The sequence below is a fragment of the Nematolebias whitei genome, chromosome 6, assembly GCF_014905685.2.
Source record: "Nematolebias whitei isolate Nwh7 chromosome 6, NemWhi1, whole genome shotgun sequence".
Taxonomy (NCBI): Eukaryota; Metazoa; Chordata; class Actinopteri; order Cyprinodontiformes; family Rivulidae; genus Nematolebias; species Nematolebias whitei.
The window spans coordinates 52,377,908-52,403,724 of NC_056503.1; the positions used below are offsets into that span (position 1 = coordinate 52,377,908).

Here is a 25,817-nt window from a genome sequence, read left to right on the forward strand (position 1 = left end):
GAGCTGGAGGACAGATTAATGCATCTAAGGAGGGAGAAAGACTGAAAAAATCAATCCTAAGGTGCTCAGGTCCAAAAACCAAAACCGCAGTCTTGTCTGTTCAACAGGAGAAAATTAAGGGTTATCCAGGTTTTTATGTCTTTAAGACATGCTTGTAGTCTAAGTAGCTGATTGGATTCATTGGGTTTAATGGACAAATATAATTGTGTGTCATCAGCATAACAGTGAAAATTTATCCCATGCTGTTTAATAATTTTACCTAATGGAAGCATATACAAGGTAAAGAGTACTTTTCCAAGCACTGAGCCCTGAGGAACTCTATGACTAACTTTCTTGTATGAAGAAGATTTATTATTTACATTTACAAACTGGAATCTATCAGATAGATATGATTAAAACCATTTTAGAGCTGTTCCTGTAATCCCAATATCATATTCAAGCCTCTGTAGTAAAATGTTGTGATCAACTGTATCAAATGCAGCACTGAGGTCTAACAGGACCAGTAGAGACACAAGTCCATTGTCTGAGGCCATGAGAATATCATTAGTAACTTTTACTAGTGCTGTTTCTGTGCTATGATAAGCTCTAAACCCTGACTGAAACTCTTCAAACAGATTAGTTCTTTGTAGATGTTCACGCAACTGACCTGCAACTATTTACTCTAGAATTTTTTTAGATAAAAGTTAGATTAGATATAGATCTATAGTTGGCCAGAATTTCTGAATCAAGATCAGACTTCTTAAGTAAAGGTTTAATTACAGCAACCTTAAAGCTCTGTGGTACATAACCATCCATTAAAGACAAATTAAGTAGATCCAAAATGTGGACATTAATTAGTGGAAATACCTCTTTAAACAGTCTGGTTGGGATGGGATCTAGCAGGCATGTGGATGGTTTGGATGAGGTTATTATTTTTGACCATTCAGAGCTCAACAGGACAAAAACTGTCCAAACATAAATCAGGCTCTAGTGAAATTTTTAAAGTTGTCTCATTTGACAGGGGACTAGAGATAGTAGAAGGAAGGATGGTTTGAATTTTCTCTCTAATTGAAATAATTTTATTTATAAAGAATCTCATGAAGTCATCACTACTTATAGTTGTAGGGATACATGGTTCAACAGAAATGGGACTTTTAATTAGTCTAGCAATAGTACTAAACAGAATCCTAGGGTTATTTTTATTCTCCTTTATTAAAGATGAGTAATATAAAGTTCTAGCTTTACGGAGAGCTTTTTTATATGTTAGCAGACTATCTTTACAAGTTAAATAAAATTATTCAACATTAGTAGAGCACCATTTTCTCTCCTGGTTTCTAGATGCCAGCTTTAAAGTACGTAACTCAGAATTGAACCAAGGAGCCAGTTTCCTCTGATTGATTACTTTCTTTTTCAGTGGAGCAGTTTTATGAAGTGAAGTTTGCATTGAAGTTGTAAGATGATCAACTAGATGATCTAAGTCTCTGTTCTCTGATGCATTACTCTGCAAGACAGAGGAAACATTGATGGAAGAGATTGTTTAAATTTGGTTACAGCATTTTCTGATAAGCACCTGCTGAGATGAAATTTACTCTCAGTGACTGTGTAGTCATTTAATGTAAACTCAAAGGTTATTAAGAAATGGTCGGAGGTCAGAAGATGTTTATTTACTCAATAAACATTTTAAAAACCTTTCTGAGTCTGTGTGTAGGATCCTCTGCCATCAGATCTCTGACAGATTGATCTGGCCAAACATGGATTACATCGGGCTCAGAATGGTGCTCTGGTGTGGAAGGTGTCATCGGTAAAATAGAGAACGGCATGAATGAGATCATGAACATGCTTAAGACTCTAACTCCTCACTCTAACCCTCAGGACTCAAATCATGCCGGCAGTCCTGCAGATGCTGGAACCATGAGTAACCCACTCTGGGAACCACGGTTGGCTCCACCAGAACTGTTTTCAGGGGCACCGGACCAGTGCCGCCCATTCTTAACACAATGTGAGATTCATTTTCAGCTCCAGCCCTCATCCTTCCCCTCTGAACATGTTAAGGTGGCGTATACCGTGTCCCTCCTGTCTGGAAAAGATAAGTCCTGGGGACATCAGCATGGCAAAAGGTTTCAAGATACTGCTACTCGTTTCATGAGTTTTCAAAAGAGCTGTGCAGTTATTGACCCCATCCTCCCAGAAAGAGAGGCTTCTCGTAAACTGTTGGCTGCTCGTAGGCTGTTTACAGTGAAGCAGGGAAAACGAAGAGTAACAAAGTACATTATAGATTTTCATGCTACTGCTGCTGGTAGTAAATGGAATGCAGAGGCACTTACTGATGCTTTCTACCGAGGGCTTGCTTAACGAGGAGATCATGGACAACCTGGCAACCAAGTGATACCCGGACTCATTGCAGGACCTGGAGAATATGGCGACAAGTGTGGATCTGCGCATGATGGAGAGATCCCGAGAACGAGCTGAGAGATCAAGCAGAGTTTTAAGACTCCTTGAGGAACCCAGAGAGGTGCCCAGACGGCTTCCCCTGGGACCCCCCACGCCATCACGTCCACAAGAGTCACCACCACGAGAGGAGCCCATGCAAATTGGACGCAGCCATCTTATTCCAGAAGAACGTGAGAGGAGACGTCGGAACCGGCTGTGTTTCTACTGTGGCCAGGACTCTCACAACATCTCTAATTGTCCGTTAAAAGGCCAGACTCAGCAGAGAAGAGGAGACTCCTGCTGAGTCAGACCCAGAATTCAGTAATCTCCTCACCCTTCACGTTTCCAGCTGAGCTGTCCATTTCTGGTAAGACCTGTACCTCTATTAAAGTACTCATTGACTCAGGGGCCGACTCTGAGTTCATGGACCTTCAGTTTGCCCAAGAACAAGGAATAAACTGTTTAAATCTCCTAAACCACTGTCCATTGTAGCTTTAGATGGTCATCCTCTTCATGACTCCTCTTTAATCTCTGAACCAGTGACTTTAACCATAGAGGGTAATCACAGAGACATTGCAGTTTTTTATTATCAAATCACCCCACTCTCCTGTGGTCCTAGGGGCCACATGGCTCTCAAAACACAACCCACATTAACTGGCAACAGAAGGAGATTGTGGGTTGGTCCAATAACTTTTTGTCATCTTGTCTTTTTGATGCAGTCATTCCCTCCATGCCTAAGAACAATATTAAAAAGACTTACCGAGATCTTTCTAAAGTCCCAGAGGAGTACCATGACTTAAAGGAGGTTTTTAATAAAGTCAAAGTCACCTCTTTACCAGGTTTTTAATAAAGTCAAAGCCACCTCTTTACCATCACACAGGTCTTATGACTGCCCTATTGACTTGGTTCCTGGTTCTACACCCCCTAAAGGGGCCCAGTACTCTCTGTCAACTCCTGAGCAAGAAGCCATGCAGGAGTACATCAAGACTTCGCTTCAAGCTGGCATCATCAGGCCTTTTACCTCTCCAGCAGGTGCTGGTTTCTTCTTTGTGGGGAAGAAGAATGGATCCTTAAGGCCCTGCATAGATTATAGGAGGTTAAACAAAATAACCATAAAAAACAAACACCCCCTTCCATTAATGTCATCCGCCTTTGACCTGATCCAAGGCGCTTCAGTATTCACCAAGCTTGACCTCCGTAATGCATACCATCTGGTGCGCATACGTGAGGGAGATGAGTGGATGACGGCCTTCAACGTACCCAATGGTCATTATGAATATTTGGTCATGCCTTTTGGTTTGACCAATGCACCAGCTGTGTTCCAGTCTCTGGTCAATGATGTCCTAAGGGACATGGTAAATCAGTTTGTTTTTGTTTACCTGGACGATATTTTAATTTTCTTCAAGGACCTAACTTCACACAAAAAACATATCAGATCTGTTCTCACCCAGTTGTTACAAAATAATTTATTTGTTAAAGCTAAAAAATGCGATTTCCACCAGTCCTCCACATCTTTTCTCAGTTTTAAGATTTCACCCAATTTAGTTGAGATGAGTAATGACAAGGTGTCTGCAGTACTAGACTGGCCAGTACCCAAAGACTGGAAACAACCGCAGAGGTTCTTGGGGTTTGCTAATTTAAACCAGAGATTTATTAAAGACTATAGCCTCATTGCTAATCCACTTCATGTTCTCATCTCCTCCAAGAAGAAGTTCCTATGGACAGAGGCAGCTGATGCAGCATTTAAAAAATTAAAAACCTTGTTTTCTTCTGCCCCTGTCCTCCATACCCCCAACCCAGAGGTACCATTTATTGTTGAAGGAGATGCGTATAGTGTGGGTGTGGGGGCAGTACTTAGCCAACAGGATAAGGAAGGAGTTATTCATCCCTGTGCTTTCTTCTCCAGAAGCCTATCGCCAGCTGAGCGGAATTATGATTTTGGGGAACGCAAACTGCTCGCTGTTAAGCTGGCGCTGGAGGAGTGGAGGCAATGGTTGGAGGGCGCCCAGTTCCAGAATTGGACCGACCATAAAAACCTCGAGTACCTTAAGTCGGCCAAACACCTCAACCCTCGACAAGCCAGGTGGTCCCTTTTCTTTTCCCATTTTAACTTTGTCCTCACCTATATACCCGGTCACAAGAACAGAAAACCTGATGCCCTCTCTCGCATCATGGAGGAGGATTCTTGTTCCTCGCCTCCTCCTGCCGGGGAGTTTATCCTTCCCAACTCTGCCTGCCTGGCTGTCACTCAACTGGAGTTGGACCTACGACAGGCCAACCAGTTGCACCCTCCTCCAACCACCTGTCCCCTTGACCAATTATTTGTACCCCCTGAGTTTTTCCAGGAGGTCCTCAAGCTTTGCCACAGCTTCCGCCTAGTTTGTCATCCTGGTTTTTCTAAGACTATTTCCCTAGTTCATACACAGTTCTGGTGGCCCACATTAAACCAGGATGTGCACTCTTTTGTTTTATCCTGTCCTGCCTGTTCCCAAGCAAAGTCCTCACATCATCCCCCCTCTGGCCTCCTCCGTCCACTTCTATCCCGTCACGCCCATGGTCCCACATCAGTCTAGATTTCATCACTGGTTCTCCTCCCTCTGCCGGCAACATGGTCATTCTGACGGTTGACCGTTTTCCCAAGATGGTTCACCTGGTCCCTCTTCCCAAGCTACCCTCAGCCAAGACCCTGGCTGGGATCATGTCACATGAGGTCTTTCGCCTGCACGGTTTGCCCACAGATATTGTTTCTGACAGAGGACCTCAGTTTGTCTCCAAGTTCTGGAGAGAATTTTGCGACCTCCTGGGAGTCTCCATTAGCCTCTCCTCTGGCTTTCATTCCCAGACTGATGGCCAGACAGAGAGGGTGAACCAGGAGGTCCAGGCCAAGCTGAGGATCCTCTGTCAGAAAGATCCCAGCCAGTGGTCCCCCAACTGCTCCTGGGTTGAACACGGCCTCAACACTGTCCCTTCCTCTGCGACCGGTCTGTCCCCTTTTTACACGGTTTTTGGTTTTCAGCCCCCTTTAATCACCACCCAGGAATGTGAAGCTCAAGTGCCCTCTGCTCACCAGTCAGCCTTACGCTGCAATCGCATATGGCGGAGAGCCAGACGAGCCCTCATGGAGACCTCCGCAACCTACGTTAAAGGGGCTAACCGGCGGAGGTCTCAACAACCGATTTATCAGGAGGGCCAGAAAGTATGGCTCTCCACCAGAGACCTCCCATTAAAAGTAGAATCACGCAAACTTGCTCCCCATTTTATTGGCCCTTTCCCCATATCCAAAGTCATTAACGCAGTTTCTGTCCGTTTATCTCTACCCAAGTCCATGAGAATCCACCCATCATTCCACGTATCCAAAATCAAGCCTTGTTTGCCCTCCCGTTTACACCCCGCCCCAGAACCCCCCCCCCCCCCCACACACACACACACACACATTCACCTCTGACAATATTTGCACTCGTCTACCGCCCACCTCGATCTAAGGACTTCATAAATGAGTTTTCTGACTTCTTAGCTGAAATCACAGCAAAATATGAGCATGTTTTCATTAATGGGGATGTTAATTTGCACGTGTGCTGTCCTGAGAAGCCCTTGGTTAAGGACATTTTAGATTTATTGGACTCATTTAATCTAACGCAGCATGTAAACGGTCCTACCCAAGAGCGCAGACATACACTGGACCTTGTTTTAACTCATGATGTGACTGTTAATAATCTTGTTATTAGTGATAATGTTTTTTCAGACCACATGCCAGTCCAGTTTAAGTTCACCCTCCCCCATCTAACTCCTAAGTCGTGCATTCCTGCACGTAGCACCCGGGCAATTAAACTTTTCCCTGCCACACGTTTCACAGATGTTTATAACTCTGAAATGATCATTCAGCCCCTGGTGTTTCTCACCACCATGGAGGAGCTGACATCCCAGTTCAACTCTGTCTGCTTAAAGACTCTGGATCATGTAGCTCCTGTTAAAACCAAAAAATCAAAACTCAGAGCAGAACCTTGGCTGAGTGATGTCACCAAGGCCGTTAGGCTGCAATGTAGGAGGGTGGAGCGAAAGTGGAGGAAAGACAGGCTGCAGGTCTCTTTTCAAATACTTCAAGAGAGTTGGTGCTGTTATCAGAAAACAGTGAAAGCTGCTAAATCCAAATACTTCTCTGATACCATAACCTCAAACTCTCACAACCCACGTGTCCTTTTCTCTACCCTAAACTCTGTTCTCCACCTCACTGAACCATCACCTCTGGAAGCCTCGACTGAGCTGTGCGACAACTTCTTACATTTCTTTTTGGAAAAATTACGACCACCCCGGCTCATTTCCCCTCCAACTCATGACCCATCCATCCCACCTCAATCTGTAGCTTTATTTGACCATTTTGAACCCATCACTCTATCTTCTCTAGACAGGTCATGTGCAGCTTGAAACCTTCTGGTTTCCCCTTTGATGTGGTCCCCCCTTGACTACTAAAGGAGGCTTTTCCTACTCTAGGTCTGTCCATTCTTGCTATAGTAAACAGTAGTTTATCTACTGGTGTGGTACCAAAAACCTTTAAACATGTTGCTGTCCAGTCTCTCCTAAAAGAACTAAACCTTGACCCCTCAGTAGTATCCAACTTCCGGCCTGTCTCCAAACTCCCATTTGTTTCTAAACTACTGGAGAATATAGTCGAGTCCCAGTTGAAGTGCTTCCTGGAGGGTCACACCATCTTAGAGCTATTCGAATCTGGCTTTAAACCTCTCCACAGCACTGAAACTGCCCTGCTGAAGGTCTTTAATGATATTTTCTTGACTACTGATACCGGTGATTCTGTGCTGCTTGTGTCCTATTGGTCCTCACAGCCGCCTTTGACACCATCGACCATGAGATCCTCATTGCTAGGTTGGAGCAGTGGGTGGGCATCACAGGATTAGCCCTCAATTGGTTCAGATCTTACCTCACTGACAGATCCTTTTGTGTCTCCATCAAGGATTTTAGTTCTGCAGCGGCAGAGCTTAAATGGGAGGTTCCGCAGGGGTCCATCCTGGGTCCCCTCCTATTCTTTTTATACCTGCTGCCACTTGGTGCTATTTTCAGGAAACACAACATGCCCTTCCACTTCTATGCCGATGACTGTCAAATTTTCTTCCCCCTAAGACACAATGGTACATGTTCTATTCAACCTCTGCTCGACTGCCTGGCTGACATCAGGGACTGGATGACTTTAAATTTCTTAAGTTTCAATGAAAAGAAGTCTGAAGTCATGTTATTTCCTCCCAACGACACAATCACAAAATACTGCATCGACCTCTCCACTCTAACCCTGCCAGAAAAACAAAGAGTCACTAATCTGGGAGTGATAATGGACCCTTCCCTGAAACTTAACAATCATGTAAACATGATTGTTAAATCATGTTTCTTCCAACTGAGGCGGCTGTCTAAACTGAAGCCCATATTGTCCAAAAAGAACCTGGAGACAGTAATACATGCATTCATTACATCTAGGCTTGATTACTGCAATTCACTCCTTTTTGGTATCAGTCAAACCTCCATTGCACGACTACAACTGGTCCAGAATGTATGTCCCACCACGCCCCTTGAGGTCAGACGACCAGTTGCTCCTCACAGTTACAGGAACTCGTCTTAAGTGCAGAGGTGACAGGACCTTCTCTGAAGCAGGACCAAGACTTTGGAACGAGTTACCTCTGCTTGTCAGACAGGCCCCCTCCCTCTCTGTTTTCAAGTCCCGTTTAAAAACTCACTACTATTCAGTAGCTTTCAACACCAGATGATCTGTGTTTTGATCCTGTATGCTCCACACTGGTTTGTCGTCATTATCTGCATCGTTTTTATGTCTATATTCTGATTTACCTCATTTTGTATTTTGCTTTGTGTGTTACCTGTTGTTCTGTCTGTACAGCACTTTGGTTGGCCTTGTCACTCTTTTAAGTGCTCTATAAATAAAATGCTATGGTATGGTATGGTATGTGTGTTTCCTTGACTGATGAAGCCTTCTGTATTGAAGGTGAAACGTTTCAGCAGACAAAAAAAGAAACTGTCCAAATGACCTGACTGAAAAATGTTGGATTGTATACCTGGATTATTGAGCATGGACTTTCGTTGTTTCCCCACATTTTTTAAATCTTTTTTTCTTGCACTGAGTGTGATTGTATTGTAATTTGATTACACTGTAGATGGATCTGACTGTAGTTTGGGTTTGAGTCTAGAGCTGTTTTGAACAGAAGTGTTTAGTAATCTATAAATTTCCTTAGACTCACTTTTTTTACATTCTTGTTATTCTTGATTTGTATATTTTTCCAAATGTCAGTTAAACTACAATGTATTTGACTAGAACACTAGTTGAGAATAAATGCATGCTGCTTTTGGTGATGAAATTTTGAGAGGGGTGGGGAGGAGAATGGGCGGGAGGAGAGGGTCTGGATGAGAAGGGTGGGGAGGAGAGGGGTGGGGTTTGTGGAGTCACTTCCCTCCCAAAATCTCAGCCCAGTTCTACTGCTTTAGGGAAAAAAATGTCACTTTTTGAAAGTAGCTGAGACTTAAAGGTTCTGCAAGAGTCTGACGGAGCACAGCAGCAGGTCAGAGAACTTATGTGTTTATTGTGTCATAATTATTATTATTATTATTATTATTATTATTATTATTATTATTTGTTTGCTCTTTGTGCATTTAGGTTCTCATTTTAATACTATTTATAGTAGTTACATACTAATAATAAAGAAAACTGCTAAATGTGATTTGCTTAAATTGTATTTATTTTAGTTACTAGTAATATTAATAACAATAACAATAATATAATAAAAAATACAATAATCAACAACAGCAACAACAATAAAAATAAAGTTAATAATAATAAATATATCCACAACAATAACAATAATAATAATAAACAAGGGAAATGAGGGAAAAATGTAGCGCGAGATCAATAGGTGGATAGGTGCAGCGTCTGCAGTGAAGCGGGCGCTGTACCGGTCCGTCGTGGTGAAGAGAGAGCTGATTCAAAAGGCGAAGCTCTCAATTTACCAATCGATCTACGTTCCTACCCTCATCTATGGTCATGAGCTTTGGGTTGCGAACAAAAGAACAAGATCACGGATAAAAGAGGCCGAAATGAGTTTTCTCCGCAGGGTATCTGGGCTCTCCCTTAGAGACAGGGTGAGAAGCTCGATCATCCGGGAGGGACTCAGAGTAGAGCTGCTGCTTCTCCACATCGAGAGGAGCCAGTTGAGGTGGCTCAGGCATCTGTTTAGGATGCCTCCTGGACGCCTCCCTGGTGAGGTGTTCTGGACACGTCACACTGGGAGGAGGCCCAGAGGAAGACTCAGGACACGCTGGAGGGACTATGTTTCTCTGGCTGGCCTGGGAACGTCTCAGGATTCCCCCGGAAGAGCTGGACCAAGTGGCTGTGGAGAGGGAAGTCTGGGCCTCCCTACTTAGTCTGCTACCCCCGCGACCCGACCCCGGATAAGTGGAAGAAAATGGATGGATGGGTAGAAAATAATAATATAATAATATTAATACTAACAATGATAATAATAAGAATAATATAATATTGATAATGTATTATTAAAAATAAATTATATTATTATTATTATTATTATTATAACTATAATAATAACAATAACAACAATAACACAATAATTATGATAATAATATAATAATGATAATGATATTAACAATAAATTATTATTATTATCATTATAACTATAATGATAACAATATTGCAATAATTATGATAATAATAATAATAATAATATAATAATGATAATGATATTAATAATGACAAATTATTATTGTTGTTATTATTATTTATAACTATAATAACAATAACACAATAATTATGATAATACTAATATTAACTAAAACAACAACAACAACAACAACAAAAAGAATTATAATAATAACAATGGTAGTAATAATAAAAAATAACTATATTAATAATTATACTAATTGAATAGTCTTCATTTGATACTATTTCTATCTTAACATGTGATTCTTGACCTGCCATTGTGTATCTGTTCCTACCAAACCCAGCCGGTGGAAGCAGATGGTCCTCTTGTCCTGATCCTGGTTCTGCTAAAGGTTTCTTCCTCATGAGGGAGTTTTTCTTTCCACTGTCGCCTTCATGCTTGTTCAAGATGAGAGTTCAGTGATGGAGTTAAACTCAAAGCTGCTCCTCAGATAAATAATGTTCAATTATTATTTTATACATGAATGTTTCTGTTCAATTATTATTTTATACATGAATGTTTCTGTTCAGTGCCTGAGACGACTTCTGTTGTGACCTGGAGCTTTAGAAATAAACTGAATTTAATTTAATTGAGTAATAATAATAATAACAATAATAATAATGATATTAATAATAATAATAATAATTATTATTATTATTATGATAATAATTATAATTATAAAAACAACAACAACAACAACAACAATTTATAATAATAACAATAATAATAACAATAATGAAAATAACAATGATATAACAATAATAATATAATAATAATAATAAAATCTTGTTCTGTGAGTGACACGACTGCAGCTGAATTAATTCTGTCTCCTGGCCGGGTGGATTGCAGCAGCTGTGGTTTTTGCAGCTCTTCTTTGGGCGGTATATTTGCAGATGTACATACATGTAGATCTGTCAGAGAGGTCTGTCTCTTGATTTTCTTTGAGGTCATGGTTAGTCAGCCTGCACGTTATAAAGATGAAAAATATGAAAGTCTCTCACTCTCTCTTTCGCGTGCTCCATTTCTCAGGGCTCCACACAGTGAGCAAACTCGCATAGTCTTTCAATTTTTTTTATGCCAGTTGCCCTTTGTGATGCAACCACCAACCACCCGCTCCACAAGTGGAGCAGAGAGATGCAATCTCGAGAACCCCAGGAGTAGATGGGGAAGTTAAGGGTCTTGCTCAATGGCCGACAGTGAGGCAAATGAAGATGGTGCAGATATGGGCGCTTCACCTTTCCCACCCAAATTTTGTTGTAATGGTCAGGGGATTCAAACCGATAACCTCTCAATCACAGACTTGTCTTCTCTACCACTGAAATGATTCAGTTTCTTAATGAAATGATGCAAATGAGGACGTTGTGAGGGAGAGTCATAAGACAGTGCATAAGCGGATCTTTTCCTGTACGGCTCAGATTTGTGCTGTGAGACTGACCGTCAGATCAGGGAGAAAGTACACAAGTTTAGTTTCAGAGTCAAACACACACAAAAAAAATGTCTCGACTTTTTAAAGTGACTTAGTTTATAGAAAAACTGAAATATTCCTGAACATTTCAACAAGATGTATTCTGGCAGACAAATTTTTACAAATGATTTTTATCAATAATTCTTCAGGATCTCAGACATCTAAAAAAAAAAACAACGTTTAAATCCCATCTTTAGTTTGATGCTCCTGTCACAGAGCTGCTATTTAGGTAAGGATAACAGTTTTACAGACATAAAATTTTATTTATTTATTTATATATATTATTTTACATTTCAAAGATCTGAAAACGTGACTTACTAACTATAAAATTTTTAAGGCTACACTGGTGGCTTTAAGGCCCATCATTGTTTGTTTGTTCTGATGTCACTTTGTTTAAATTATCTACTTTTTATCATTTAAATGCTCAATTTGCTGCTAACAGCACTAACATCTATTTACAGTGTTTAAATATCAGTCATATTTTACATTGTTCCATCATTTCATTGTTTCAAGCTACAGGAAAATGAACTATGAATAATTAATGAACTATCGTAAAAAGTTCAAAAGTCAACATTCTTTAGTCTCCAGAAGTGGAGACTTACTGTCGGAATGTTTAGGAGTCATTCACACCATTCTGATCCATTTTTCTTCCATACGTTTTTCAGCTCGATTCTCATCCCACGGTTTTCATCTGTTTCAACAAATCATGAATCAAAACGTTTGGCTCTTTCAGAAAAATCCTGCCCGGACTTTTGGTGTTGGTGCAACTTTACCTTTTTGAAATATTTAGCCTTTTCTGCAATTTTTTCCTCATAGAAAATGAATTGATCTGATTTTACATCTTTCAGATCTTTAGATGTGTTCACAACCTTTTACTGCTCCGTTCACATTTTGTTCTGCTTCAGCTTATTTTAGCTTCCTTCTGCAAATTTAAACTGTTTTCAGGTACTTTCAGCTAATTTCAACTGTTCTGTGCTGATTCTGATTCTTTCTGCTAATTACAACATTTTTGTGCTTGTTATAACTTCTTTCTGCTAATTTCAGCTTGCCATGTTCCTTTCAGCTTATTTATGCAAGTTTCAGCTTGTTCTTCTATTGCAACTACTATATAGCTGTTTTATGGTAATTTAAGCAAATCTGTGTTCTTTCTACTGTCTTATGCTAACTTAGGCTTGTTTTTCAATTTCAGCTAAATTTCAGCATGTTTTCAGATAATTTCAGTTGTTTTTCATCACGTTCTTGAGCAAAAAGCAGTCACACTGCATTTTTGCAGGAAAAACAATTTCTCTAGTTTTTATTATTAATACAGTTAAGAGGGAGGGGGGAAGTTCCCCTGGATTGGCAGACCGGGGTGGTGGTCCCCCTATTCAAAAAGGGGGACCGTAGAGTGTGTTCCAACTACAGGGGAATCATGCTCTTAAGCCTCCCTGTTAAGGTCTATTCGGGGGTCCTGGAGAGGAGGGTCCGTCGGATAGTCGAACCTCGGATTCAGGAGGAGCAGTGCGGTTTTCGTCCTGGCCGTGGAACACTGGACCAGCTCTACACTCTCAGCAGGGTCCTGGAGGGTGCGTGGGAGTTTGCCCAACCAGTCTACATGTGCTTTGTGGACTTGGAGAAGGCGTTCGACCGCGTCCCTCGGGGGGCCCTGTGGGGGGTACTCTGGGAGTATGGGGTACCGGGCCCTTTGATACGGGCTGTTAGGTCCCTGTATGACCGGTGTCAGAGACTGGTCCGCATCGCCGGCAGTAAGTCGGGCTTATTCCCGGTGAGAGTTGGACTCCGCCAAGGTTGCCCTTTGTCACCGATTCTGTTCATAACTTTTATGGAAAGAATTTCTAGGTGCAGCCAAGGTGTTGAGGGGATCCGTTTTGGTGGCCTTAGGATTGCGTCTCTGCTTTTTGCAGATGATGTGGTCTTATTGGCTTCATCAGATTGTGATCTACAGCTTTCGCTGGAGCGGTCGGGATGAAGATCAGTTCCTCCAAAATCCGAGGCCATGGTCTTGAGCCGGAAAAGGGTAGAGTGCCCTCTCCGGGTCAGGGAGGAGGTCCTACCCCAAGTGGAGGAGTTCAAGTATCTTGGGGTCTTGTTCACGAATGAGGGAAAAATGGAACGTGAGATCGATAGGTGGATAGGTGCAGCGTCAGCAGTGAAGCAGGCGCTGTACAGGTCTGTCGTGGTGAAGAGAGAGCTGAGTCAAAAGGCGAAGCTCTCAATTTACTGATCGTTCTACGTTCCCACCCTCATCTATGGTCACGAGCTTTGGGTTGTGACCGAAAGAATGACATCTCGGATACAAGCGGCCGAAATGAGTTTTCTCCGCAGGGTGTCTGGGCTCTCCCTTAGAGACAGGGTGAGAAGCTCGATCATCCGGGAGGGACTCGGAGTAGAGCCGCTGCTTCTCCACGTCGAGAGGAGCCAGTTGAGGTGGCTTGGGCATCTGTTTTAGAGCACCCGTCTCCACCTTCGCACCCATAACCAGAGTGGAGGGGTTTACTGAGCGGAATTTTCCCCCGGTTTTTCCAGCGCCCCCACAGCCCGAGACGGGCTGTGGGGGCGCTGTGGCCACATCACACAGCTGCTCATGTAAACGTTTTGGAATGCCGCATGGTTTTGAATGTGATTCAACTTTTTGTTCAGGTGTTGCGGAATCAACACGTTTTGATTCACACAGTCAACAGTGTCTGCAGCGTACATAAACCGGCAGGGGGGGCGTGTGCTCAGCCCAAATGTTACAAATTGCGAGACAGCTGCTATGTTGGGCACACAAAACCCTGCTCTCCATCAAAATAGTGTACACCCCTAGCGTCCTGAACAGAGGAGTGGGCATAATGTCCAGGGGCGGTCCGCACCACGGGGACTGGAGCCTCCATCCCGAGCTGATGTCTCGGATGTGGGAGAAATTTGGTAGAGCGGCAGGGGACCTGTTTGCCTCACGGGAGAACGCCCAGTGCCAACTATGGTTCTCACTGAGCCCACGGGACGAACCACCGTTAGGAGTGGACGCGTTTGCCAACAGCCCGTGGCCCAAAATGCTCTTTTATGCTTTTCCCCAGTCCTTCTAATATCACGGTTTCTGAACTGAGCTCAGGAGGAAGAACTGTCAGCCATTCTGATAGCTCCTGAGCACGTGAACGCCCCATGGGTTCCAATCCTGCGACGTCTTCTATCAGGTCACCCGTGAAAACTGCAGTGGAGGGAGAACACTCTCCTCCACGCGGGGGGAGCAATCAGGAGTTACCCAGAAATAGGCCAGCACCTTTGGGTCTGGCCACTGAGCAGATCCGCTTAGAGAGGATGGGTCTCTCTCAAGATGTAGTGCGCATGATCTAGGATTCACGTGCTGCTTCCACCACAGCGCTGTGCACATCAAAGTGGACAGCCTTTCAGCGCTGGTGTACGGAGAAAGGTGTGGAGGCCACTTCATGTCCACTAGGTGGCGTGATGTCCTTTCTACAACAGATGATGGACAGAAATCTGGCGTTCAGCACAATTAAAACGTATGCTGCAGCCATTTCTTCCTGTCACGAAGGCTTCGGTGACAGAATAGTTTTTAATCACCCGCTGATGAAGCGTTTTCTAAAAGGTGTACAACTGCTGTGTCACGCCCTTTAACTCCTTAGTGGGACTTAACAATGGTTCTACAGGCCCTGATCAAAGCTCCTTTTGAGCTGTTAGGTCAGGTTTAGATTAAATTCTTGTCACTTAAGACAGCCCTGCTGTTGGCTTTGACATCAGTGAAAATCAATGAAAAGAAGTCTGAAGTCATGTTGTTCCCTCCCAACGACATGATCACAATCCACTGCATCGACCTCTCCGCTCTAACCCTGTCAGAAAAACAAAGAGTCACTAATCTGGGCGTGATAATGGACCCTTCCCTGAAACTTAACAATCATGTAAACATGATTGTTAAATCATGTTTCTTCCAACTGAGGCGGCTGTCTAAACTGAAGCCCATATTGTCCAAAAATAACCTGGAGACAGTAATACATGCATTCATTACATCTAGGCTTGATTACTCCAATTCACTCCTGTTTGGTATCAGTCAGACCTCTATAGCACGACTACAACTGGTCCAGAATGCAGCAGCCCGATTTTTAACCAGTACAGGCAAAAGAGAGCACATTACACCAGTTTTGGCCTCCCTGCACTGGTTACCGGTTCACTTTCGAATCCAGTTCAAAATACTCATGTATGTCTACAAATCACTGAACAGTTTCGCCCCCCATCTCTCTGATCTGCTACAACTATATGTCCCACCGCTCGTGACCATAGGATACTTGAACTCCTCCACTTGGGTTAGGACCTCCTCTCTGACCCGGAGAGGGCACTCTACCCTTTTCTGGTTCAAGACCATGGCCTCTGATTTGGAGGAACTGATCTTCATCCCGGCCGCGTTGCACTCAGCTGCGACCCGCTCCAGCGAAAGCTGTAGATCACGATCTAATGAAGTCAATAACACCACATCATCTGCAAAAAGCAGAGAAGCAATCCTAAGGCCACCAAAACGGATCCTCTCAACACCTTGGCTGTGCCTAGAAATTCTGTCCTTAACAGTTATAAACAGAATCGGTGACAAAGGGCAACCTTGGCGGAGTCCAACTCTCACTGGGAACAAGCCCGACTTACTGCTAGCGATGCGGACCAGGCTCTGACACCGGTCATACAGGGACCTAACAGCCCATATCAAAGGGCCCAGTACTCCATACTCCCAGAGTACCCCCCACTGGGTTCCCCGAGGGACGCGGTCAAACGCCTTCTCCAAGTCCACAAAGCACATGTAGACCGGTTGGTCAAACTACCATGCACCCTCCAGGACCCTTCTGAGAGTGTAGAGCTGGTCCAGTGTTCCACGGCCAGGACGAAAACCGCACTGCTCTTCCTGAATCCGAGGTTCGACTATCCGACTGACCCTCCTCTCCAGAACCCCCAAATAGACCTTTCCAGGGAGGCTTAAGAGCGTGATTCTCCTGTAGTTGGAACACACTCTACGGTCCCCTATTTTGAATAGGGGGACCACCACCCCGGTCTGCCAATCCAGGGGAACTTCCCCCGATGTCCACGCAATATTGCAGAATCACGTAAGCCAACACAACCCTACAACATCCAGAGCCTTAAGGAACTCCGGGCAAATCTCATCCACCCCTGGGGCCCTGCTACAGAGGAGCTTTTTAACCACCTCTGTGACCTCAGCACCAGAGATTGGAGGGCCCGACCCAGAGTCCCCAGGTTCCGCTTCCTCAATGGAAAATGTGCCGGTGGGATTGAGGAGGTCTTCAAAGTATTCTGCCCACCGACCCACAACATCCCGAGTTGAGGTCAGCAGCACACCACTCCCACTATAAATAGTGTTGGATGGATGGAAGAACCTAACAAAGCTCCTACACATTTTGTAGGACTCTGCATCTGCGTGATGGCTTCCACCTTGATCAGGTCTGGTTTTATGTTCTCAGAAATGATGGTGTGACCAAAGTACAGTCTCTAATTTGCTGAAATGGCACTTTGCTTTGTTCAGCTTCAAGCCACTGTCCTTGATGGTCTTCAGAGTTAGAGTTTCTTTATTTGTCATTTGCATCACATGTGGTACATGTAGTTGAACGAGAATGTGTACACAGGGTCCCAGTTACATCAAATAATAGCAAAGATATAAAGTGTAAAAAGAAACCGTAAATAAGGATCGGCGATATAGACTAAGATATATGCTAAACGAACACCAAACGGTACGTTAAAAAATCTAAGATATATGCCAGTCACTAATAGTGCAAAACAATACACTGAACAGCAGCAGCACATTTCTCATAAATTCTGTTCAGCTATAATTTACACAATGTGAGCACTAACATAAACTAAACTAACATAAACTGGGATTTATTCAAATCATGCAACAAAAATACAGAAACAAGGTGCCAAAAGTGAAAAATAAATAAATTACAGCAGCATGGTCCTGATTCAGAACTGCATTCAAGCAGCAGTCGTGATCCTCTTTAGTTGCTCCATAAACAATTATGCCATTCATCACTATGACAATGCCCACGTGATCATTTAGCAGTGTGGATAACTGTCTTTGAAAAATTTCTGGAGTTGACATGATTCCAACTGGCAGCCGTCTGAAGCAGAATCTACCGATGGGGGTTATAATTGATGTCAGCTTCCTGCTGCTTGCATCCAGAGGGATCTGCTAAAATCCATGAGGCATCTAACATGAGGCGTCTAAGGTGGAAAATAGTTTAGCCCCAGCCAGCTTTGGAGCAATGTCTTCCAAAGCTGGTAAGATGTAGGACTCTCGTTTCACTGCTTTATTAAGTGTTTCAGATCCACGCACACTCTTAGTTGGTCTCTGTTTTTCTTTTTGACAAGAACCATTGGGGCACACCAATCAGTGGGCTCAGTAACCTCTTCTGTTATGCCCAAGTCTAGCATATGCTTCAGTTCCATTTCAACCTTAGAAAGGAGGGGAAATGGGACGTGGCGTGGCGTTGTCAGGCTGTAGGAATTTGCATCTGTTTTCAGCTCTATTTTGACAGGGTCACATCAAAGCAGGCCAATTTCCCCAAAGATGTCCTCTATGAAGTCTGTGTCTATGTTTTTGATCCTCTTTACCAAACCCATCCTCCTGGCGATGCTCCCTCCCAGCAGGTTGTGAGCATAGGGTCCCTTTATGACGGTGACCCAGAACCGGTATTTCTATCTTTTAAGCTCACTCGTGGCCAGAAATTTGCCCACACATTGGACTTCACACCCTGGAATGATGCTAAGTGGCATTTCCCCTGTTGTGACCAATCTTGGGCTATTTGGCAGTATGTCCAATATGCTGATCACAATCCTGTCTCAAATTTGTTCGTCTTTGGTCCCTCCAAACTTACAGTACTGTACCAGCTCATATAAACTTCTAACGAACGCTTCGACCGGCTCTCCGGCTTTCTGCGCTCTCTTATGAAAGCAAGCTCTTTCGTGAATAATGTTTCTTATAGGCATGAAATGGTTGCTAAATTTTGCCATTACCCTCATGTAATCCATCTCGGGATGAGTTTCTGAGGTTTCGTCATCTGACGCTTCTTTGTCGTTCTGCCCCTCATACACAAGAGTCATAAATAGTCTCTACCTCTCTCCCCATGGTGTAGAGAAGTGTGTTAACCTGCACTCCCGCTCTCTCTGTCCAGCTTCGATGCCACTCTGAAGCAGTCAAAGCGATGGCACCACATAGGCCAATCTGCCGGGCAGGAGAAGTTGAAAGCTTCTGGTGGTCTGAACTATGTAGACATCCTGTCAGCCACTTCTGAAACCATGTCATAAACGGCTAACTTTTTGAAGACGCAAAACATGGACTCCCTAGTTCAGCTTGGAAAACTTGCTTTATTTTTCTACTGTGTCACAGGATGTACTGTGCAGACTCACAGACCCCCGGCTATGGAAGTCCCATTTGTTCTTTTTTTTTTAACAAATAGGATGTAAAAAAAAGAAAAGTAAAAAGAAAAGAAAAGTAACAAAAAACAGCTAGATTCTAAGGTGAATGTAAAAAACTAAAAACAGGAACATTTCTGCATTGGTCCCTGCCAGGAGTCCAACAGATTCTTAAAGCCACTTGGAGAGGTCAAGGTCGAGAGCTTGTTTTCTACATTCGCCTTATAATCCAGCTGTTTTTGCTCCTTTTTTGCCATCTTATTTTAATTTGTAAAAAAAATTCTGTATGCCTCTTTTATGATTCTCTATTGTTGTTGTTGTTGTCCATTGTTGTTATCTTTCTTTGTTGAAATCAGGTCTCTCTTGTAATTGAGTCCTCGAGGTTCAATGGGATTTACCTTTTGTATGTTGCTTTGTGTGTTGCCTGTTTTCTTTCTGTACAGCACTTTGGTTGGCCTTATCGCTGTTTTAACTGCTCTGTAAATAAAATGGTATGGTATGGTAACCTGTCTAAATAAAGGTTGAATGAAAAATAAAGACTCCAGTCAAATACTCAAAGTTTTAAGATGATATTCTGACTTTACTTTCACAGTTTTTCCTCAAAGTTCCAAAACGAGAATATCTCTTCAGTTATCAAAGGTGAGTTCAAAAAAGTTCAAGACAAAAACAACTGGACTTTATTTGTAACAGAAGACTGAGAATCTTCACCAGCGTATCAAAGGTGAGGCTTGTGGGAGCAGAACCAGAAGTCCAGTTCTCGTTAAAGCCTCCAAACTGAACGTTCATCGGTGGTGGGAAGGGATCAGCAGGTAATTTCAGAGGGGATGCTTTCTGAAACGTGTCATGTTCCAGCTTCTGAACTCAGAAATCCTGACAGCTGAGTATTTCTGTAATCCCGCAGAAATGCTGCAGGAGAGAGCTTCAGCTGTGACAAATGACTTGAAGATCCAGGTCCAAACCAGTGGGGAGACAGATGTACCAGAACAGCCACCACTTGGCCTGTCCACAGCTGCAGGCATGCCCAGCTCCTCGAGGCCCGAGCAGGTACACACACAGGAGCTATTTTGGTTGAAACAAGTACCACAAACCCATTCTGAGTGTTTGTTAAATGATAAATCACTCAGTGCATCTGTAAGTGAACGTTTGAACCCCAAGTGCTTTAGAAGACTCATGTTGCCTATTCTGACTCTTTCAGAACACGGAGACCCTGAAGGTAGCTCTTCATGAGAAGGAACTGTGGCAGAAGTTTCATGAAGCTGACACGGAGATGATAATCACAAAAGCAGGAAGGTTAGTAAAGCCAAGAACTAGAATGTTCCTGTAGAAACTGACGGGGACTGCCACGTCGCAGCCATTTCAAAGTTTTGCTTTGACAGAAAGTGTGTTCGAGTTCGCTCTCAGCTATGACCACACCAAATTTCAGCTCAATTTGGCAACAAATCAGTGAGTCATAGTCATTTTTTTTTTATTTAAGCTGTAGCCATCTTGATCCAAAATGGCTCCAAAAGTTAATCAGTGTTTTGTTCAGAGAGCTCTCCACTCTCAGTCATGTGACCTCACTGTGTCAGTTAGAGGCTGTGAAGAGTTCTGTCAGTGTTTTTTTTATGAGAAAAATGGTGTCTTTGTTCACAAATTAAGTCTCCGTGGTAACTGGAATAAAAGTAACAGCACACATCACAGCGCCGAGCCGGTCATTTTGATATAACGTGTGGGGGCACATTGTGGTTCGGGCCACATTAAAGTTGAAGGAAGAGTAAGACCCCCTTCAGGTGGATAATAAGAGGTGCTGCCTTCAGGCAGTCCCCAATAAATATTGATCTTTTGTCATTACTATTATTGTTTTTATTTTGTCTTTTGTTCCCTGCTTGCTCTCAACGAAGATGGACGCTTTTCCCTCTCCCTCCTGCTTCTGCTCTTTGTCCTGGTGTATTCACATGTATACACATTCTGGTGTATTTTAACAGGTTGTTGAACATCTAGTTTTACCTACACAAGTAACACTTGATTCAATAAACTCTCGACCTTGACCTCTCTAAGGGACTTTAAACAACTGCTAAGTTCATGGCAAAAATCAATGCAGACATGTTCCTGTTTTCAATATTTTATATTGCTTTATAATGTAACTTTTTTAAAAATAAATTCTTCCATTTACTTTTTATTTTTGAGTCTTAACTTTTTTTTTGGGGGGGGGGTTATATTTTGAGTTCCCGAGGCTCAATGGGATTAACCTGTATAAATAAAAGTTGAATGAATGACTGGATTTTATCTGCTTTTTATGATTGTCTACTTGTCATCTATGTTCTTTGTTTTAAATGGGTCTCTCTTGTAAATTAGTCCTTGAGGCTCAATGAGACTAACCTGTAGAAATAAAGGTTGAATTGAATTGAAATAACTATTTAGAGTTAATGTCATAACAAGAAGTAGCTTGACCAACAGCTCTCCTTGTGTGAATAGAGCACGCTTCATTTCTCTCACACATCCTAGCCACAGTCTAAGAAACACAGTGCAGCCTAAGTAAAGTTTTAGGGGGAAAAAATCACTAGCCAATATGAAATAATAATAATAATAATCACTCCTTATCAATGGCCTAGAATAAAACAATATGATCATCATCCATCCTTAGTAACTTAAAATACCTAATTAAAACTCTAGTAAGGGGCTAGGTCTACTGTAATGTTACCCAGTTGTAGGGTCAAAAGACAAACATGTAGCATTAACACAGTATGAACAACATTCAGGAATTGTTTCTATAAGAACATTATCAAATATTTTACATGAACGGTAAGATTGCTCCACCCATGATCAATTGTAACCAGGGGTGAGCTGACCTCGGACAAAGAAACAAACATGGCTGTAATGGTGGAGGTAGTGAAGCTCATAGTGTTTAGTGAGGCATTTCTGTCTTATCAGCCAACATTAAGGCAAAGGAGACAAAAAAAAACATTGAATAAGATAAAAAAAATTCTAATCTACTAATAACTTGAACTAGTTCCTGCAGTGGATGTTTTCATGCTGCAGAGTGACACAGGGCAAGAACTCATAGTGAAATTCAGTTTGTAAGAGTAAATTTTACATTACACAACCTATTAAACACTTTGTACAAAATCAGTTCAATTTAAACTGATCATAACGAACAAAGACTAACCTTATACAACTGGAAGTTGCAACACATATCTACATATAAAACACAAAAATCAAAGCACAACTAGCATTAACATTTAATTTAACCACTGTGACAAATAATGAAGGATTTACCTGCAGTTACCGAGGGCGGGGACCCTGGTGGTCTGATCTTTGACTACAGAAGCTAGTTATTGGGACGTAGAATGTCACCTCTCTGGTGGGGAAGGAGCCTGAGCTGGTGTGTGAGGTTGAGAGGTTCTGACTAGAAATAGCCAGACTCACCTCTACGCATGGCTCTGGAACCAGTTTCCTTGAAAGGGGTTGGACACTCTTCCACTCTGGAGTTGCCCCTGTTGAGAGGCGTTGAGCAGGAGTGGGCATACTTGTTGCCCTCCATCTTAGTGCCTGTACATTGGGGTTCACCCCAGTGAACGAGAGGATAGCCTCCCTCCGCCTACATGTGGGGGGATGGGTTCTGACTGTTGTTTGTGCTTATGCACAAAACAGCAGCTCAGATTACCCACCCTTTTTGGAGTCCTTGGAGGGGGTACTGGAGAGTGCGCCTCCAGGGGACTCCCTTGATCTGCAGGGGGACTTCAACGCTCACGTGGGCAATGACAGTGAGACCTGGAGGGGCGTGGTTGGGAGAAACGGCCCACCTGATCTGAACCCGAGTGGTGTTCTGTTGTTGGACTTCTGTGCTCGTCATGGAATGTCAATAACGAAAACCATGTTCAAGCATAAGGGTGTCCATATGTTTTCTCAGCACCAAAACACCCTAGGCTGCAGTTTGATGATCGACTTTGTTGTTGTCTCATCTGATCTGCGGCCGTATGTCTTGGACACTCGGGAGAAGAGAGGGGCGGAGCTGTCCACTAATCACTACCCGGTGGTGAGTTGGCTCCAATGGTGGGGGAGGATGCCGGTCAGACCTGGAAGACCCAAACGTATTGTGAGGGTTTGCTGGGAACGTCTGGCAGGGTCTCCGGTGAGACGGAGCTTTAACTCCCACCTCCGGGAGAGCTTCGAACACGTTCCGGGGTAGGTGGGGGACATTGAGTCTAAATGGGCCATGTTCCGTGCCTCTATTGTCAAGGTTGCTTATCAGAGCTGTGGCCACAAGGTTGTCTGTGCCTGTTACGGCGGTAACTCTCGAACCTGGTGGTTGACACCGGCAATGAGGGATGCTGTCAGGCTGCAGAAGTAGTCCTATTAGGCCTTTTTGGCCTGTGGGACCACGGAAGCAGCTGATGGGTACCGGCAGTCCAAGCGGCATGCAGCTCAGGTGGTCGCTGGGGCAAAAACTCAGGCATGGGAGGAGTTCAAAGAGGCCATGGAGAATGACTTCCATACGGCTTTGAGGCGATTCTGGTCCACCATTTGGCATCTCTGGGGGGGAAAGTGGTATGCCACCAACACTATTTATAGTGGAGGTGGTGTGCTGCTGACCTCAACTCAGGATGTTGTGGGTCAGTAGGCAGAATACTTTGAATACCTCCTCAATCCCACAGGTGTGTCTTCCACTCAGGAAGCAGAGCCTGGGGACTTTGTGTTGGGCTCTACAATCTCTGGTGCTGAGGTCACCGAGGTGGTTAAAAAGCTCTTCGGTGGGAAGGCCCCAGGGGTGGATGAGATTCGCCGGAGTTCCTTAAGTGTCTGAATGTTGTCGGGTTGTATTGGCTTACACAACTTTGCAATATATAGTCTTATGACTCTTTTGAATCACTGTCCCTCAGTCTTTCTCATCCAAAATGGAAATCAGAAAAGCCACTTTTACTAGTTGTTATATATCGTCCACCAGGCGCTTACTCTCAGTTTTTGTCTGAATTCTCAGAATTATTAACTGACTTATTATTAAATACTGATAAAATCATCATAATGGGTGATTTCAATATTCATGTGGATGTTGAGAGTGATAGCTTAAGCATAGCCTTTAATAATTTAATAGACTCATTTGGTTTTACCCAAAACGTCCGCACATCTACTCACTCTTATCATCACACTCTTGATTTAGTTCTGACCTATGGTGCAGAGATTAAGGACTTGGTAATAGTTCCTCAAAATCCTGTTCTGTCCGACCATTTTTTAATAACTTTGAGTTTACATTAAATGACTACACAGTCACTGAGAGTAAATTTCATCTCAGCATGTGCTTATCAGAAAATGTTGTAACCAAATTTAAACAATCTCTTCCATCAATGTTTCCTCTGTCTTGCAGAGTAATGCATCAGAGAACAGAGACTTAGATCATCTAGTTGATCATCTTACAACTTCAATGCAAACTTCACTTGATAAAATTGCTCCACTGAAAAAGAAAGTAATCAATCAGAGGAAACTGGCTCCTTGGTTCAATTCTGAGTTACGTACTTTAAAACAGCATCTAGAAACCAGGAGAGAAAATGGCACTCTACTAATGTTGAAGAATTTTATTTAACTTGGAAAGATAGTCTGCTAACATATAAAAAAGCTCTCCGTAACGCTAGAACTTTATATTACTCATCTTTAATAAAGGAGAATAAAAATAACCCTAGGTTTCTGTTTAGTACTACTGCTAGACTAATTAAAAGTCCCATTTCTGTTGAACCATGTATCCCTACAACTATAAGTAGTGATGACTTCATGAGATTCTTTATAAATAAAATTATTTCAATTAGAGAGAAAATTCAAACCATCCTTCCTTCTACTATCTCTAGTCCCCTGTCAAATGAGACAACTTTAAAAATTTCACTAGAGCCTGATTTATGTTTGGACAGTTTTTGTCCTGTTGAGCTCTGAATTGTCAAACAAATAATAACCTCATCCAAACCATCCACATGCCTGCTAGATCCCATCCCAACCAGACTGTTTAAAGAGGTATTTCCCCTAATTAATGTCCACATTTTGGATCTACTTAATTTGTCTTTAATGGATGGTTATGTACCACAGAGCTTTAAGGTTGCTGTAATTAAACCTTTACTTAAGAAGTCTGATCTTGATTCAGAAATTCTGGCCAACTATAGACCTATATCTAATCTAACTTTCATCTCAAAACTTCTAGAGAAAATAGTTGCAGGTCAGTTGCGTGAACATCTACAAAGAAATAATCTGTTTGAAGAGTTTCAGTCAGGGTTTAGAGCTCATCATAGCACAGAAACAGCACTAGTAAAAGTAACTAATGATATTCTCATGGCCTCAGACAATGGACTTGTGTCTATACTGGTCCTGTTAGACCTCAGTGCTGCATTTGATACAGTTGATCACAATATTTTACTACAGAGGCTTGAATATGATATTGGGATTACAAGAACAGCTCTAAAATGGTTTAAATCATATTTATCTGATAGATCCCAGTTTGTAAATGTAAATAATAAATCTTCATACACCAAAGTTAGTCATGGAGTTCCTCAGGGCTCAGTGCTTGGGACAGTACTCTTTACTTTATATTTGCTTCTATTAGGTAAAGTTATTAAACAGCATGGGATAAATTTCCATTGTTATGCTAATGACACACAATTATATTTGTCCATTAAACCCAATGAATCCAATCAGCTACTTAGACTACAAGCATGTCTTAAAGACATAAAAACCTGGATGACCCTTAATTTTCTCCTGTTGAACAGACAAGACTGAGGTTTTGGTTTTTGGACCTGAGCACCTTAGGAATGAATGTTTCAGTCTTTCTCCCTCCTTAGATGCATTAATCTGTCCTCCAGCTC

At 42.7% G+C, this 25,817-nt stretch overlaps 1 protein-coding gene across 1 annotated transcript in view; it reads left to right on the forward strand.

The window, feature by feature from the left end:
* The first annotated feature begins 19,902 nt into the window (after positions 1-19,902).
* tbx4 (T-box transcription factor 4) overlaps positions 19,903-25,817 on the forward strand; it is a 74,364-nt gene continuing 68,449 nt past the window's right edge. The window contains exons 1-2 of the mRNA XM_037678415.1: positions 19,903-20,043; positions 20,195-20,289. Coding sequence (XP_037534343.1) covers positions 19,903-20,043; positions 20,195-20,289 — 236 coding nt within the window. The remainder of the gene's footprint in view (positions 20,044-20,194; positions 20,290-25,817) is intronic.